The sequence below is a fragment of the Crinia signifera genome, chromosome 4, assembly GCF_055691185.1.
Source record: "Crinia signifera chromosome 4, ASM5569118v1, whole genome shotgun sequence".
In the NCBI taxonomy this organism is placed as follows: Eukaryota; Metazoa; Chordata; class Amphibia; order Anura; family Myobatrachidae; genus Crinia; species Crinia signifera.
In genome coordinates this window covers 202671988-202691060 of record NC_139220.1, presented here as the reverse complement: position 1 = coordinate 202691060, position 19073 = coordinate 202671988, and the positions used below count along the sequence as shown (strand labels likewise).

The window sequence follows — 19073 nt, the reverse complement described above, 5'->3', positions numbered from 1 at the left end:
GCATCTGGCCCCATGAAGCTGAAAACATGAACACTGATTTTATTGGTGGACAACAAATCATAAACAACAGCATTGGTAAGTTAGATGCTTTGTGCAGAAGCAGCAGTTTCATGTACTGGCTACTCCTTGCCTGCCTATGAGATAAACTCTTCCATTAGGCACATAAGTGAATAACAGTGGCCTAGCTGGTGATCTGAAGAGAAGGAGACTATGTAGCAGAAAGAACCCATCTGCTGGAGAAGCGTAGGGGCTGCTGTTTCCATTCATTCCTGCAAACAGTGGTAGCACTCCCACTTAGCACATCTACTAAAAGACTGCAGCAGGTACATGTTACCGCAAAGCTGAAAACCTGGTTGATTCTGCAATGCACATCAGCTGTACAACATAAATCAGCTGGGAGTGTAAAATTGTGCCACACAAACAATTGTGAGTGGGTGAAGTTATTAGCAAGAGACCATGAAATTCACCGAGCAGAAAATGTTCAATTAAAGTCCAGGTTACTTACGGCTGTGTGAAGTCATGCGTCACAAAGTCAGAGCTCTTAAAGAGTAGAAAGATGTCACTGAGGCTGTTACATTTCAATGTGCTATTCAATGCAATCCAATAGGCATCCTAGGCAGAGCATAAAAATAAATTATTATACAAGCATGAAGGCATTTAAATTGCATCCATTTCACAAGTTTGTCGTAAAAAAACAAAAAAAAACAATAGGTTTTTAAAGTAATATAATATAAAATAATTGAGGGTGGATGACAGGGACCTTCTTAATGTTTACGCACACTAGGCAGCAGCCCAGGCACCCGCAGGGTGGTGTTCACACAATCACAATCTCCACCACCCTCCAGCCAGACAGTGACTGGCTGTCAGCATGCTGATTGGTGGAGCCATTCACTGTATAAAAGCATTGTTGGAAACCCAGGGCTAGATGTATGAAGCAGTGATAAGGGAGGGGAAGCAAATCAGCTGCTCTATATTATTTTTGCAAATTACAAATATTACTTCAGTGCTGATTGGTTGCCATGAGCCACTTCTCCTCTGGCTCACTTCTCCTCCCTTATCACTGCTTCATACATCTACAACCCAGAACCGACAACGCTGTTAAGACAGAACTGGTGGAAGAATAAAATAATAGGAATTGAGAAACCATTGCCATGTATAAAACAGACAATGCAGTACAGAGGTTCCTAAATGTAATCCTCAAGGCACCATACAGGTACCTAAAACCTGGACCATTTGGGAACCTCTGCTGTAGGGACTTCCAAATGAGAAAACCAACATCATTTACTTTATTGATAGGTATGCATGTTACCAGATATTTTGAATGGCAAGAAAGTATGCAAAGCAGAAAGGTGGCTAAATATAAGAATATCTGAGCTTAATCATCAGCAGTACACATGGTTCTATAGTAGGACTTGTCACAAGGGATGTGACTGGCCAACACTTGTTATGCAGGCTACAGAGCTACTAATGGGGGGAAAACAAAGAGACAATCTCACACAAATAGCACAATAAGTTGTCACTGCATCAGTCCTAATAGAATATCACTATGGGGTAGACGAAGCATTGATAAAAGTGGAGAAGTGCATCATGGCACCCTATCAGCAGCTATGTATAATTTCATAAAATACACTTGTAGGATTCACCTCTTCAGCCCAACAGCCTATTAGCTGTCGAGCCTCAGCAAATGATTGTCATTTGTTGTGTGTACGGTATTTTGTCCACCTATAGGTGCGTACACACGGGCTATAATCGCTGGCAATATGGTCGCTGAGCGACCATATTGTCAGCGATTGGAGTGTGCACCGGCGATAAATTGCTGGGTGCATGCTCCCGTTTTTAGCCCCCTTATGATCGATGGTCGAAGGAGCTTGCTCCTGCGACCAGCTCATTCCCTTTGCAGCTCCCCGGCATAGATTCCCTTTCATCAGCGACCATCTCCAGTCGCTGATGAAAAGGAGACACTGAGCAATATATTGCCCCCGTGTGTACACAGCTTTAGGGAAGCATTCATTTACTGCCGGATTTTTCGCCAGGCAAAAAATATACCTTTTTCAACTGTTTTTAGGGAGCATATGACTCGCTCTATTAAATGTTTGTGATGATCTTTTAATGGATTGAAAAATCCGGCACGGTCAAAAACCATGTGAATTGGGCTAATTCGCAGCCTATCCACGCATTTTCAAACCCCCACCCCCAAAAAAGTGAAAAAAGCATGGGTGAGTTTTTCCAGATAGCTGAAAAAATTTGTTGAATATCCCCCTATAGATTGCATCAGCAGCACCCTCTCAAATTGGTCTGCTCTACATAATTGTACAAATACTCACTATGTGAATTGATATATTGTATATTAGTCTGTTTCTACCTCCTGTTATCAGCTAGTACAGTGCTATGGATCCTTGGTATACTAATGGTCATAAGGGGGAATACAATAGAATCAAATACAATTACCCTGGGAGAACTCCAGTTCAGTTTAGGAAACACACTGCCACCAAGGGAATTAATAGCTGCTTGAACTTTTATGGAAAACTCAGGAAATTCTGGAGCCTGTAAGAAAAGTCATTCCAAACAAAGATATAATTATATTGCATAAACAATACCGCTCTAAACCAAAACTAACATTTTATACACACACGATTTTTGTTAAGACAAAAGGCTCTTACCGTAAGTGTGGCTGTGCTTTCATCATCTGACCACTGAAGGAAACAAATGAGATTTTGTTACCTCTGTAGACAACTAAACTAGCTCTGCAAGATATGATCTAATCAACCCTTTAGGTTCAACACAATATTAAAACTGGCAAAGGTGAAGAGATATACCTTGGTGGTGGTTTACTTCATATATTTAACATTATAATTTATGTAGTACCAACAATTTAGACATTGACATACAGAGAATATTAAATCATTCAGTCCATACACTATTGAGCTGACCTAAATTCCCTAATGCACAAGTGCAAATGCACAAACACACACTTGGGATAATAGGCCTTATTCTAGTTCACTCTTTCTTAGAAGGACAAAACGATGTGCACTGCAGGTGGGCAGATGTAAAATGTGCAGAGAGATTTAGATTTGGGAGAGTTATTTTGTTTCTGTGCACGGTAAATACTGGCTGCATTATTTTTACACTGCAATATAGATCTCACTTTGAAGTGAAACCCCACCCAAATCTAATTCTATCTGCACAAGTAACATCTGCCCCACCTGCAGTGCACGTGGTTTTGTCCATCTAAGAAGGATTTTGTCAGAAAAAGTGAACCAGAATAAGGCCCAATGTCACACTAGGGTTATTTTCTATTTTAGAAATCAGCACCTTCTCCTTCACAGGACTGTACTCAAGTTATTTGAGACGTTACACTGATGAGAAACTGTCTGAATTGTGTTACCTGTATTAAACTTTATGGAAGAGCAGTGAAATTATTTGTGTATTTCTTTACAAGGAGGAGTGCAGGGTGCTCAGAGTGTGTAAAAGGTTTTTGTTTGTTTTTATAATAAGAGTAATAATGAGTGGTAGGTGCATGCCATACACTTTAGGCTTAATGCACCAACTTAATTAATTATTTGGCGCTAATTTAAAAGGAATTATTGGTATTTTTATTAAAAATCCACAATTGTATTTAAAGGTTATAAACAGCTGCTGGTTTCTGTCAGGTCAGTGTATACACGCCCTATTTTTTGGCCTTGTTTCACACATTCAAGTGGGTCACAAGGTCAACTAAGAAATATTAGTACATGGAATGGAAACACTGTGCTAATTACAAAAAGGTCACATCAGATACATCAATTTAGTCAATAATATATATTTATTAAACAGTAAAACTAGAAATCACTGTGGTAACCACCAATCAGTTAAATCAATATAATTTGATTACAGATAAAAAAAAAAAAAGGTATATAAATTAAATATCAAGAGTCTCTGAAAAATAACTATCTTAAAATAAATTGATAGCAATATTCAGTCTCTAAAACTGCTGGAATCCAAGTTATTTTTCAATATTTATTGTAACTGAGTATCCCAAGATTCTGCTTATGGCACCAACTTGGTGACTGGGATATCAGAAGGACTTTGTGGCGTTCCAGTGTGTGCCCAGCTTTAGACACATTTGTGGAAATTTACTAAGATGGGGGTTCTATTTCACATGGCTATGGGCAACCAATCAGATACTATCTATTATCTTCTAGAACAGTGGTATCCAACTCCAGTCCGAGAGCTACCAACAGTTCACATTTTCTAGATCACCTAGCTGCTGCACAGGTGCACTCATTACTGACTGACACATTATAAATGATCCGCAGCTGGAGATAATTAATTACTTCACTTGTGATTCTGTGAGGAGACCTGTAAAAAAGTTAACTGTTGGTAGCTCTCGAGGACTGGAGTTGGCTACCCCTGTTCTAGAAGGCACTAAATAAATAAGTAGATTCTGATTGGTTGCCCTTAGCAACATCCCATGTGAAATAAAATTCCCATCTTAGTAAATTTCCCCCATTGTGTTTAAATGGACTAAATATATTATTTAGGTCACAATATACTGCCAGGCTTCAGGGCAGAAGTTCACACTCTGATCATTACATGATGACTGGACTCGTATACTCAGACTTCTTCAGTATATTCAATCTGGTCTATGGATTATTTAGCTAGTGATTTTCTGTGTACCCATCTACAAAAAAAAAGAGATTTATACAACCTACAAAGAAGCCTTAGGGGGTATTCTATGTCGGGCACTATTTCTGACAGGGGAAATAGCACCCACTGCCTAATCAATGCTGCCATTTCCGACAGCGTTGAAGGTGGATTTTGACAAAACAGATCCAACTTTAAAACAAGTCGGATCTGTTCTGTTGTAAACGGCCGTGGATTGTAGAATTCACCACCATTTTTGCCAATACGTCCACTTGTCGACACTTGACAGGCGTAACATTGAATCCCGCATATCGAGTCTCTGTCGAGCAGAGCGAAAATAGGCCAAGATTGAATACCCCCCTTAATGGTCTTGTTTCCATCAAAAGGGTATCATTTTTATTTTCAATATGAATGCAAACAACTCAGGAAAACAACTAAATTAAAATGAAAGAAATTCTAGTACAGGTTGAGTATCCCGTATCCAAAATGCTCGGGACCAGGAGAATTTTGGATAACGGATTATTCCGTATTTCGGAATATTTTAATATTTCAATGATGTATTTTGAAGTATCTTGCATTTATGCTGTATAAACACATAATATACACACAAATATATTTTATTACCACATAAAATACACACAAATATATTTTAATTGTTCAAAAAACAAGGTTTCAAAACGTGAAACAAAATTTGTGTACTATCTCAGCACTGAATTTGAATGCCAAGCAATCATTGTCTTGCACATATATAGTGCCAGTTACATATCATGTCCCCAGTGATGCTGTTACAAATGTCCCCAGTGAGTTTTTAGCAAAAAAAAAAAAAAATTTCACTTTCTGGAAAGTCCGTATTTCGGAATAATTTGGATAACGGATATTCGGATACGGGATACTCGACCTGTTATACAATCCAACGGAAAATCCTTATGCAGCTGTATGCTGTAAAGCTGAATGTGTTACTTTACTTTTTAGATAAGAAAAATAAATAGGGCGTATTTACAAAAAATATATATATTTCAAGCCAATCATTCTTGACAGCTCTGAATTTAAAAAGACTATAAAAAAACAAAAACAAAACATACAGTGCATGGGGAAAGTATTCACAGCACTTTTTCCACATTTTGTTATGGCTGTAAGATAATAAAATGTGGGAAAAGGGAAGCGCTGTGAATGCACTGTACAAAATCAAACTTGTTTTGCATATACTCAGTGGCGGTTTGTACCTATGTGCTGCAGCCCCCCTGGTAAAATCCCCCACTGTAGTGAAGCCAGATGCAGCCTGTGAGACTGCACTGGCTTCACTGACTTCCTATTGGAAGTCTGACCTGTCAGTCACATTGGGAGGTGTGCTCTCCTTCCAGGATGCCTCTATGGGCTGCTGCGTGGCAGCCCAAAAATCCGGTGTTTGTACTGCTCTGTATTGTACAGGCGCCGGGACTGTGATTTCACTTCTATGGGCTGTTGCCAAAGCAGCCCATAAAAGCTGGCTCCATGCACAGTACAGAGTTCGGCACTGTGAATGCGCCAGTCCCGGCATGTGTCATCATTGTACAGGCGCCGGGAACGCTGCAGCGGGGACTAGGAGGAGTGGCGGCGAGGGGAGTGCCCTTTGGCAAAACTAGGTTTAGTAAATACCGCTTCTATCACAAACACTGCATTTATTCAGTATGTAACATATAATAATAATACTACTATACCTGCACCTCTTCTTCCTCATTAATGTTTAAGTCTGTTTGAGAACATCCTGGAGAATCATCCCTGAACAAGCAAATAAGAGAAAATTATGAGTTACAACTTGTAATGCACTGACGCATGAAGGGAACCAAACAAAGTCCCCAAGCAAACTTGCTGAGCAGGAATTGTCACAGAAGCAAGCAGCTAATTAAACATACACATGAAACCATAAAATTGAAGTATGACGTATTACTTTATCAGTCCATTCATAAGAAAACTTACAATGCATGCTGTGTGTACAATGTGTAAAATATGCATACATAATGGGGATAACTATTAACTAAATATTAGAATAAAATGGAAAACCGGTGAATAGTGGGCCTGATTCAAAGTTGTTTGGACAAAACCATGTTGCAATGCATGTGGGGAAAATTTAACATGTGCAGAGAGAGTTCAACAGGGTTTTGTCCATTGGAGAAAACACTTGCTTTGCGATCGACTCTGAATCAGGCTCACTGTTCCAAAGAGCTTACCCTTATTTTTAGTAGAAGACAGGCAAAGTCACAGGTATAAATGTGCTTATTTCTCATTATTGGTAAAATCAGTACAGTCATTGTTTAGGAGGTATCGAGATTGGCAAATAAATCTAAAAAATGTGCATCAACAGTACAATAAAGATGCTTCAAACAAAAAGCAAATCAGTTATGAAATAGAGCTCAAAAACAGTTTATAGTCCATATTTTAGTAAAAGGGGTGTACCAAACATTCTATCTAGTCCCTCCAGCATGAGCATGTTAATACGTAAGGGGTACTTTAATCATTCATTTGCCGAGCAGGAAGTCCATTCCAGTTTATTATCTTCTACATAACAAAAATTACCTTTCCGTGTTAGTACAGAACAGTAACAGATGATAGTCCGATATAAAAAGAGCTCACCACTTTTTAAATGATCCATATGCATTCCCCTTCTCTGACCAGTATATATTATCCTTTTTCAATTAGTGACGTTTTTATTCTTCTTTTCTTGAACCACCTGGACAAGACCCAGCTGTTCACTCAAGTCATTGACTTCAGGCATCATTGAGGCTTGTTACTAAATTCAAAGGTAGGACAGCGTGTACACACACACACACAAATTGCTGTCATCTTCCATGCACATCTACCAGCATGCTCAATAGAGATGCAAAAAGATTTCAATAGGATGATTATTGGGCATACTACTCAATTTGAGACAAATGCAGCTATATTGGGTCAATTACCCTCTTCTTTGACTAGCATTTCTACAAAGTGCTGAGAAAATCCAGACTGGAAAGAGGTTAGACACAACTGAAGTGCAGTTAGTTTTACGCCATTTCTACTGCCACAATAACCTGGGACAGGATTTTGAAAAATAACTAATGTCGAGTGACCTGGGACACTGACCAGGGTAACAATGCAGTGTAAAACAGCTCAACCTGGGTTATCTGGCCTAAAAGTCTCAGATTGTCTGTGCATGCAGAGGTCTGCCTCAAGGGAATGTCTGTGAGTAACATACATTGCAGACACAGGTTTAACACAAACAAGGCGGGTATGGTATAACCCCCCCAACAGTCGGGATTCCGACAGTCTTTTCTCCGACATCAGAAGCCCGACAGGGGTTGTGTGCAATTAAGCCCCTAGTCACACTGTGGGCTCGTTGGCTCACTGCAGTCTCCACCTATTTTATGCAACCTCTATGGGAGTCATGGAACCCTGTGAGGAAAAATAGCCTGTGTAAGTCAGTATTCCGAATGTCGGCCTCCTGACCGTCGGGATTCTGATGACGGAGTCTTGACTGTCAGTTAGTCACCCAGAACCCAACAGGGCTGACTCTGGAATAATCTAAGTCAAGGTGCAGTGTAAACAGGGTCTGACCTATGTTAGACATTCCAAAAACCATCAGTTGCAGATTTTTTAATGTCTAAAAGACCCATACACACTGGGCGACTGAGCTGAAAGTTGCGCAAAACAGCAGGTTTGAGCGGCTTTCAGCTCAAAGCCGCCCAGTGTGTATGGCCCGGCGATGACCAGTGAGCGCTGCTGCGCGCTCCGGCAAGATCGCTGGGAAAGCCGTTCATCTGCTGGTTATACCAGAAGTTGAGCGGCTTTCAGGACGGCTTTGCATAGAGCTGCGCTATGCAAAACCATCCCCCCCCCCTCCGTCGTTGCCGGGGGAAAGCCGCTCAGTGTGTATGCACTGAGCGGCTTTCCCCGCACCGATGAACGCTATCATCGGTGTCCATACACACTGGGCATAGTCGCCCAGTGTGTATGGACCTTTAGTAATAAATGCTCTCTTTAAGCATGCTCAAAGAATGTACAAAGGGGAAAAATGTAACAAGCAGCTCTGGAGGCTTTCTGAAATCAAGCCGTGATCTTTCTCATCATAAAATAGAAATAAAAGCATTTTCACTTTCAGCAACTACAACATTAATTTATTTACAGTTTCTTATATAGCGCAGCAGATTCTGTTGCGCTTTACAATAGTAGACAGTGAGAAAACAAACTGGGTAACAACAGACAGACTTGGAGGTAGGACAGCCCTGCTGCAACCTTACAATCTAAACTTAGGGATATAGGAGGGAAACACAAGGCCAGGCATCAGTAATAGCACAGCAGTCCACCAAGTTACAAGTCCAGAAGGGAAGCTATATAATACATAAGTGCCTCAGAGGGTTATGCGTGTAGAACTTAAATATGATAGGCTTGCCTGAAGTGGTGAGTTTTCAGGGAACGCTTGAAAGTTTGGAGGCTAGCGGAGAGTCTTATTGTGCGTGAAAGGGCATTCCATAGGATGGGAGCAGCCCGATGAAAGAGACGCAGATCTTGTGCAGAGCGGAGTGGCCGAGATGGGAGATATTTTGTGATAAGTAGAGAGATATATGCTGGTGCAGTATGGTTAATAGCTTTATAGGCGAGTAGAAGTGTTTTATATTGAATTCGGTAAGATACAGGTAACCAATGGAGGGACTGGCAGAACGGATCAGCAGACGATGAGCATCTTGCAAAGAAGATCAGCCTAGCAGCAGCATTTAAAATGGATTGTAGTGGCGAGAGTCTGTTCTTGGGAAGACCAGTAAAGCTGTGTACACACGGGGGCAATAGGTGCTGAAATCGCTGGAAATATGGTCGCTGGCGACCATATTGCCAGTGATTGGCGTGCACACCAGCGATAAATCGCCAGGTGCGCGCTCCCGTTTTTTGCCCTCTTATGATCGCTGGAGCTTGCTCCTGCAACCAGCTGATTACCTCTGCTGCTCCCCCACCAGAGGTTCCTTCTCATCAGCGACCATCTCTGGTTGCTAATGAAAAGGAGAAACTGAGCAATATATTGCACAGCCATATATTGCTAGCAATATCTCTCCCCCCGTGTGTTTTAGGCTTTAGGAGACTATTGCAATAACCTCCCAACATGACCCTCTCCAGGAGGGACAGAATACTCTATTCTTGAACTTCTCTCTTAATTTATGATTCCCATCACCTGTGTAGAAACACATTTCTTATCCATTATAGATAGATATCAAATGGCAGAAACAAAGCAGGCATGAATGTGGGGAATAATCTGCTACAAATTCAGCCTATTTACACTTATACCCGACAGGTGCACTCATTACTCACTGACAAATTTTAAAAGATCCACAGGTGGAGCTAATTATTTCACTTGTGATTCTGTGAGGAGACCTGCAAAACATGCACTGTGTTGTGTCCTGAGGACTGAAGGAGCCCATACACGCTGCGATGCGGGCTTTGAGGTGCGCGCTCCCGCGGCACCTCATCGCACAGTACAAAAAGTATGTGCTCGCACATACTTTTTGTACTTAGTTTTCATCACATTGCATCGCATTGCATGCACAGGGCATGCAATGCGATGTATGCTAGTTAAGCACGGAACGCACGCCCGTATTGGGACGTCTATGGGCGGCATTACTTTGAGAACCTATGAGCTAGATAAATGACCCGCTGGTGCATGCATTGCATCATGCCCACACAAGTAATATTTTTAAACAATTGGTCGTTCCAATTAGTTGGAAACTGCCACATTGTTTAAAATACCTTAACCTGTGTGGGCAGCTGAATGCAGACTTAAAAAAAAAAAGTTGGACTCTATATGAAAGTTTTGTCTAACTAAGGGACATGATGCACAGAGTAAAGACCTCTTCTACATGTTTTCACTAATATGAGAGAAATCAAATGCACCTTACCTTCCAGAGACCACCAGAGTGCCATCATCAAGTAAATAGTCCTTCACATTTTCTGGCAGAGGAATTATGACGCTTAAAAAAATAAAAAAAAAAGAGAGTGTAGTTATGTGAGATGGCAGCAGAAGCAAAGCTACAGTATATGCAGGTGTGCTCAGACTTCTAGTTACTCATATTGTAAAGGCCACCATACACCAGAACAATGTGCCTATGATCCGCACAATTTCGACGGGTCGTGTGCACTGAGCCAATGATGCGTAGTCTGCGGGTCGAGTGGTTGGTCCTCAAATGTCTGATCATCAGCTTCCACTGCAGTCGTATGCGAAACATATGTGCTTTTAAAGCGTTCCACCACATTTATGACCAAGACATTCTGGTGTATGGGGGCCTTAAGTTCTGCTCTGAATATTTGGACATGTCTATTATGCAGATTATCTTTTAACCCTCTACTAGTTGGTAATCAATGAACCAAAAAACTTGAATGTTATTTCAGAAGACTATGGAAGTTCAAAGTGATACAATACTACATAACAGAGGTTACTAATGTTGATTTGTTGTTACAGATTTCCCAAATTATGTTACAGAATAAATAAATGTAATACCTTAGACACTATAAAAAGATGCAGGGCCTACAGCACAAAACTTATCTGGAAAGACAAAGTTGAGTACCCAATTACCCTTGTTAAAACATGGATGGATCACCCAATAAAAGACCCGTTTCGCAGTGAAATACACAGGTTTAGCAAAATCTATGTTTATGCACAATGTGGCCCCATTATCGCTAAAAACAGGCTTGCTTTTTGGTGATTTTATGGCAAAAGCCAGCTTCCCAGAACCAATTAGATCAGGCATGTCCAAACTATGGCCCTCCAGCTGTTTTAAAACTACAGTACCCAACATGCCTTGCCACAGTTTTGCTATTAGGGAATGCAACAACTATGGCAATGCATGCTGGGATGTGTAGTTTCACAACAGCCTGATTAAGATAGTCCCTGGCCAGCCTATTACTGATTGAGGGTAGGACATGACAGACGCTTTTAAATATACCAATGGTTTCATCAAGGTGAAGAGAAGTACAAGAACACAACTGGAGGGAGATAGGTTCAGGGAAAAATGACTTCCCAGAAAGGGTAGTGGAAAAGTGGAACAGCCCCCGTGGTGGTTGAAGAGTATCGCCTGCGATCCCAGTCATGGCTGTGGGATCCAACAAATCCTTGTGGCAGCCCTGATGATCTCCCCATCCGATTCACACGGGATCACGCATAGCACTTTTCACACAATTTATCATCTCAACGGGTTGAAATTGTGTGAAAAAGTGCCACATTTTATGCAAGTGTATGGGTGCTTTGAGAAACAAATCAGGTTTTTGTTGCCAATACTATAGATGCAAAATGGCAGGCTAGATGGGCTAAGAGATACTTACCTCCAGCTGAATACTATATTTCTATAAAAACCACTGGGTCCGAGGTGCCGTGAAAGGAGTATTACCGTATATACTCGAGTATAAGCCGAGTTTTTCTGCCCAATTTAATGGGCAGAAAACACCCTACTCGGCTTATACTCGAGTCAAGTGCCTGCCCATAGCATTTAGCCCCATTCCGCTGAGCCGGCGGAACACTAGCTCCGGCGCAGACATACCACAAAGCGCCGGAGCTGTGCACTGCTGCTGCCGGCTCCCCCGCTGGCTCCCCCGCCCGCTCTGCCGCCCGTTCCCCCGGCTTCCCTACCTTGCCATTCTCCCGTCGGCGCTGTGCTGCAGCAGGACAGAGCAGGGGCCGGACACACGCAGGAGTGTCAGAGGTTGACACTTCCTGCCTGGTGCTCCGCTCCCTCTGCTCTGCTCCGTCCTGCATATTAAGTACCAGTATTAACTGGTACCCTGAATAAAGGTATTAAATAAAGTAAAATAAATTCTGGTGTGGGGGGGGGGGGGGGGGGGAACACTGAGGGGGCTCTGGGTACAGTATGTGCTGTAATAAATTACTGTACCTTTATGTTGTTTTTTTTACACACGTGTACTATGCATGTCTGTGTGTGTGTATGTGTAGTACAGCATGTTTGTGTGTGTATGTATACTGTGCAAGTGTGTGTATGCCTGTCAGCGAAGAACTCACAACGTATACAAATAATGCTGACAAAAACACACAAATGGTATACACACAGTTGACACAGACTGTGTCAACTGTGTGTATACCATTTGTGTGTTTTTGTCAGCATTGTTTGTATACGTTGTGAGTTCTTCGCTGTTTGTATGTATACTACCAGTAATACCGTATGTGTGTGTGTCCCGGCTTATACTCGAGTCAATAAGTTTTCCCAGATTTTTGGGGCAAAATTAGGGGCCTCGGCTTATATTCGGGTCGGCTTATACTCGAGTATATACGGTATTAACAATGGGCTTGGAAAGGGTTGTGTCTAGATCCACTTCTCTTCTTTGACGAGGATGTGAAGTTAGGGGAGGACGGAAGTTATTACATTCCTTCACAGTGTTTTTTATTTTATTTGTATTTTCCGTAGGTGTAGGTTATTTTATTGCCACTGGAATGTACCCTCCATTCGCTTGCCACACTTTGGGCGCGGTGGCTTGCCACATTATTATATTCCCCCTCCAGGTAAACATGGACCCACTGCATGATGGGAAAAGTCAAAAGACAGAAGTGGTTCTAGCTGCAACTGGTTGGAGAGGGGAAACTACTAGCATGTGTGTATTTCTTTTTTCCCTTTCCAACACAACCAAGCACACAACGCCCAGCAGGCCAGCCACAGCTTAATGCTGATTTGTTTTTGCTCACTGTCTTCTGATGTCACATTACATTGCTCTATTTATTTAAATTGCTTATATGATCACGTGACGGCATGCCTGGCGTTACAGCTGCAGTGTTTCAATGCACAGAACTCTGTTGCCTAGCGTTGCTTTTGGGAGTGTGTGTGTGTATATATATCTATATTTTTATTATTACACCATACCATGATACCTTCCAACACGACCCTCTCAAGGAGGGACACATTGCTCTGCTTCTGCACTGCACTCTTAATGCATGATTGCTATTATCTGTGTTGAAGCACATATTTCTTAGCAATTAACCCGTTCTACACAGATGAAGGTAATCATACATTAAGAAGAAAGTCCAGGAGCAGAGCATTGTGTCCCTCCTGGAGAGGGTCATGTTGGGAGGTACTGTATGATGCACACTGATGCTAGGTAGCATGTGCCGGGTCGCTCCACCTCCTTCTCCCACCAGTGCTGGGGTGATAGTGGGCGAGTGAGGTCGGGCACACAGCATAGAGCCTCACCTCCGGATACTGAGCTTCTTAAACCTGGGATACCACACAGAGAACTGGCTGTGCACCACCTGCTCCTTCTTCATGCTGACTCTACCAGGACAGGAAGCGCGTGTCGTATCACAGACACCTTCCGGGGGAAACAGCGCTAGGAACCAAAAACAACTCACTCAGGAAGGCTGTGTCTAGGCAGCACTGTTATTATCGCTGTGTGGTGACGGCGCCTCCTGTCATGGCTGGGTATGGCTGCGTCATCACACAGGGGACTGAAAACATTGCAACTGTCCGCCGGCTGCTGCTGTGCAGTTCCCAGCACGGCCAGGGGGTGGCAGCCTGCGCCCACACAGTGCGGGGGACAGGTAGGGTGAGCGCTGCTTAGGGTTTTGGATAATAATAATAACATGTCCCCAGATATGATTAACTGGGTTTTATCCATTGTTGCCCTCTCCTTCAGGGAGAACATGCTCTGTTCCTGCACTTCCCTGGTAATGTATGATTACCATCAGGGCTATTTTTGTGCAGGCTCCAGCAGGAACTGTGGCCCTTATTCTAGCTCACTCTTTCTGACAAAATATTTCTTAGATGGACAAAACCATGAGCACTGCAGGTGAGGCAGGTGTTACTTGTGCAGAGATAATTAGATTTGGGTGGGGTTTTACATCTGCCTCACCTGCAGTGCACATGGTTTTGTCCATCTAAGAAATATTTTGTCAGAAAGAGTGAGCTAGAATAAGGGCCACAGTTCCTGCTAGAGCCTGCACAAAAATAGCCCTGATTACCATCACCTGTGGTGACCTTTCTTATCAATTAATTAGCTCACCACAGGTGCTGGCAATCATACATTACCAGGGAAGTCCAGGAACAGAGCATTTTCTCCCTGAAGGAGAGGGTCAGGTAGGCAAGCATGGTTTTCTCCCCACACACTCATTAAGTGGAAGTAGTAGTAGCAGCAGCAGGTAAAGCTTGAGGGATCAAAAATTAAAGTGTACATATTGACACATTTATCGTTTAATATTTGCAGCTAATTCCCAGTTAACTGCAAATATTAAGTATCCCCAAATGTAAGTAGTAGTAGATCGCAGCAGGATTCACGCAGTCGCATCCCCCCATGGTTATTATCGGGGTTGTGGTGCTGCCTGATTTACCAATACATACTTACCAACTTTCTGAACTTCAGTACAATACAACAGAATACAAACAATGGCGCTAAAAAGGGCAGCACTTTCCTAGCCAGGAGTTACCTTCCTGGTATACAGATACAAAAAACAATGGAAAGTAAGGAAAAGCGCCCACAGTTAGGCAATAGTGCTTACGTCCCAAATTCTGATCAATATTTGAGGGAGTCTGTTACTTTCTTCCTCGGTGGAGCATGTGGGAAAAAATGGGAAAAGAAAACAAAGAAACAATGTGTAGTCCAATTTTTCAAATGTAGTCCAATACACCGTAGGTTTCTTGGAATGCTAAAAAAATTTTCTTTCCCAATGTGCGTATATCTTTAGGGGTTCACCACGTGTCTCCTGATTATTTCAAGGGTAACGTACATGTATGCTTACACTAAGAAGGTGTTTGAAAAACACATCAAGGTATCTTTTAATTTTCTCACATGTATGCTTACTTTCTTTTATGTGGGGGTCCTCTCATCAAGGTATCTTTCAGTAATGGACGTCTTTCCAAAACGTATATCCAAAAACGTTTTTATTGGTACAAAATATACTAAAAAATGATTTTCTTGACACAAAATATAGGCTGTATATAAGTTTTGGTGGATTGCTAGTGGCCTATGCCTGGGAGCAACAGATGTTAAATACCCGGGAGTGCTCACCAAAAACAGAAGGTCTCTTAGCAAATGCCATACCAACAGGTGCGGTGTTGCCTAAGTTTTTAAGGTATATTTAGTTTATGGCATTTGCTAAGAGACCTTCTGTTTTTGGTGAGCACTCCCGGGTATTTAACATCTGTTGCTCCCAGGCATAGGCCACTAGCAATCCACCAAAACTTATATACAGCCTATATTTTGTGTCAAGAAAATCATTTTTTAGTATATTTTGTACCAATAAAAACGTTTTTGGATATACGTTTTGGAAAGACGTCCATTACTGAAAGATACCTTGATGAGAGGACCCCCACATAAAAGAAAGTAAGCATACATGTGAGAAAATTAAAAGATACCTTGATGTGTTTTTCAAACACCTTCTTAGTGTAAGCATACATGTACGTTACCCTTGGAATAATCAGGAGACACGTGGTGAACCCCTAAAGATATACGCACATTGGGAAAGAAAATTTTTTTAGCATTCCAAGAAACCTACGGTGTATTGGACTACATTTGAAAAATTGGACTACACATTGTTTCTTTGTTTTCTTTTCCCATTTTTTCCCACATGCTCCACCGAGGAAGAAAGTAACAGACTCCCTCAAATATTGATCAGAATTTGGGACGTAAGCACTATTGCCTAACTGTGGGCGCTTTTCCTTACTTTCCATTGTTTTTTGCAACTTTCTGAACTTGTCTGGCGTGTGTGCCTGAAATTTGGGGCTGTGACCTGTCATCAAGAGGACAAGGCCTACAAATTGCATCAGTCTGTGAGGCTATGCTGGGGGGTCATGTCAAAGGTGTAACTCTGGGAGGAAATGGGGTCATCTGCCGCCGGGCTCCTGCTCCCAAGGGGGCACCTCTCCTCCCCAGTTAATTTGAATCAGTTAATTGAAAGCCATTGATATCGCTGCTGTGGCTGACTCCCCCTCTTATGGTGTGTACACACGGGGCGATATATTGCTTGCAATGTATCGCCAGCAATCATATTGCTCAGTGTCTCCTTTTCATCAGCGATGAAAAGGAGACACTGCTACAGGGGTGTAGAGAGACAAGAGGCAGGAGGGAGGGAGAAGCAGGGCGGGGGCAGGTTGCTTGGTATGGATCCGCCTTCCCCGTGACGTATGCTGGGGGTGGGGTGTATCGGGTACACACTTCCACCGGGGTTATTATTATTACACGGGGCTGTGTGTGTGACTGGCTACATGTGATGTGTGCGGTGTATGTGCTCAGCGGTAACGCAGCGGCTGCAGGCGTGGCCGCACGAAGTAGTACAAGCATCCTCTGTTACACAGACATGGCCCCCGCACAGTGTTCTGTGCACGCAGCATCCGCCACTGTTAATGTGTCACAGGGAAGAGGGGAAGAAGCAGCAGTGCCCATCTCCCCGGCGCTGACCTCCTGCTCAGCACCGGGGGAAGCCACTGGTCGCAGGAGCATGCTCCTGCGACCAGCGACCATTAGGGAGTGCACATGGGAGCGCGCAGCTGCCGATTTATCGCCAGCAGCACTCCAAATCACTGGCAATATGGGCGCTCAGCGACCATATTCCCAGCGATTTCACCCAATATCGCCCCCGTGTGTACACACCTTTAGCAGGACAATAGACATGTCATACTCTTTATTATAAACATAGAACAGACTGGGTGGATCTGCCGCACAGGATTTAAGTATTGTAATTTTAGATATTAGTTGTGACCCCCTTTTTTTCAATTTAAACAGATTCAAAATGACTGTTTGATAGGGGTGTGCTTCCACAGACACAAGAATATCACATTAAACACAGAAATAGAAAGTGTGTCTGGGTGTGGTGCACCTTAAAGAAGTAGTGGATGCCAATAAAATTTAACCTTTAAGTATTACTAAAACTGCGAAATATAAAAGAAAACATACAAATTACAAACAAAGTGAACAATAGTGCGTGTTTAAAAACAGCACGTGTGGGGACTGACTATGTATTTAGAACAAGTCTCTTTATATTAATATAGTGTAGTGTTCTTCAGAATAACAGGTATTGTTGCCAAATGTGGGAAGGAAAACTTCCTCTTGTTACATTTGTTGCAGTATTAATTCCTTCTGATAGCCAGCTGCTTAAGCTAGGGCAGTGTATGTGTACAGATAGGAGATGTGACCGCTGACAGGTCTGGTGGATGTGTCAACACATCATATGTCGACTCGGTTAAATGTGGGTTTTTGCTAATATAGGTGCTGCAGATCACCTCCCCGCAATTGTCGGGTGTGTATGTGCTCTGATGATAATACACAACCAAATTGGGTCATTAATGCCCTCAGTATTATATGAGCCAGTCAAATATTAATATAATTGATACTTAGCACAGTATCAATTATATTAAAATGTGACTGGCTCATATAACGACATATGATGTGTTGACACATCCACCAGACCTTTTTCTACATCCACCAGACCTGTCAGCGGTCACATCTCCTATCTGTACACATAAACTGCCCTGTACACATACACAACTCTTTCTGTGTTTAATATTATTATAAACATATACTGTACATGCACACATACATTTATATAATGTGTGTGTGTGTGTGGGGGGGGGGGGGTGTCACCAATTTTTATCTTGCCTCCGGGCAACTGGGACAAACTTACTCCACTGGGTCATGGCCATAGGCTCTGTGAGCTTTTAGCCATGCCCTGAGCCCCTTTGGCTGCGGGAATAGATGCTGCACACAGTGTCTACTCACTGCTGCTCAGCGGACGACAGGGGGACTCCCAATGCCCCCCCCCCTTCCCAGGTTCCTTTCAAAACCCTTGACCCAACATCTGCTTGTTATAGCCTCATACACACTAGAGGGTATTGTGAAAGATATTGCTCAGAAAGGGGCTTCTGAGCAATATTTTACACTATTGCCTAGTGTGTACACTCAATATCGTTAACAATGATTGATGACTGCAGAACATGCAAGTGAATCTGGCTATAATGCCAAATGACCCACATGTTTAGCAGGTTCCTGTGACGTCACTGAATGATATCAACATCCAATATTGTTCAGTGTGTACACACAATATCGCCGACCGTGGCCGATATAGTTAATTATAGCGACATTGGCCAGGTGGTATGTATGTGGCTTAATGCATACCGCCTATAGGATCGCATATTGCAATGCAATCCTGGGTGTTAAGATCCCACTCAGATTGCATTGAAATCTGCATTCCATAATAAATGTTATTCTTGATCTTATTTGCATAGAACAGCCACCCTCCTCCTCATCATGTAGCTGCCACACCACCCTATACATGGAGGTTCCCTACTGCCAGCTACCCAGCTGGACATGCTCAGTCTGCGCCATGGGCCATCCACCGTGACCCATTCCATTAGGAACAAAATGCTCTGTGGTGAAACCTTAATTATCAAGTAACTAATTCAGCACATCTGATGGCAATCCTAAATTAAGAGGGAAGTCCAGAAACAGAGTATTTTGTACCCAATGGA

At 42.5% G+C, this 19073-nt stretch overlaps 2 protein-coding genes across 2 annotated transcripts in view; one reads left to right on the top strand and one right to left on the bottom strand.

Moving 5' to 3' along the window:
* CDC123 (cell division cycle 123) overlaps positions 1 to 13960 on the bottom strand; it is a 41263-nt gene extending 27303 nt beyond the window's left edge. The window contains exons 1-6 of the mRNA XM_083183470.1: positions 13809 to 13960; positions 10518 to 10589; positions 6321 to 6381; positions 2661 to 2693; positions 2449 to 2544; positions 506 to 612 (exon numbers count right to left, since the gene is read on the bottom strand). Coding sequence (XP_083039596.1) covers positions 506 to 612; positions 2449 to 2544; positions 2661 to 2693; positions 6321 to 6381; positions 10518 to 10589; positions 13809 to 13882 — 443 coding nt within the window. The 5' untranslated portion in view covers positions 13883 to 13960. The remainder of the gene's footprint in view (positions 1 to 505; positions 613 to 2448; positions 2545 to 2660; positions 2694 to 6320; positions 6382 to 10517; positions 10590 to 13808) is intronic.
* Positions 13961 to 14023: 63 nt separating this feature from the next.
* The window catches only part of NUDT5 (nudix hydrolase 5), a 56368-nt gene continuing 51318 nt past the window's right edge, over positions 14024 to 19073 (top strand). The window contains exon 1 of the mRNA XM_083183471.1: positions 14024 to 14155. Coding sequence (XP_083039597.1) covers positions 14039 to 14155 — 117 coding nt within the window. The 5' untranslated portion in view covers positions 14024 to 14038. The remainder of the gene's footprint in view (positions 14156 to 19073) is intronic.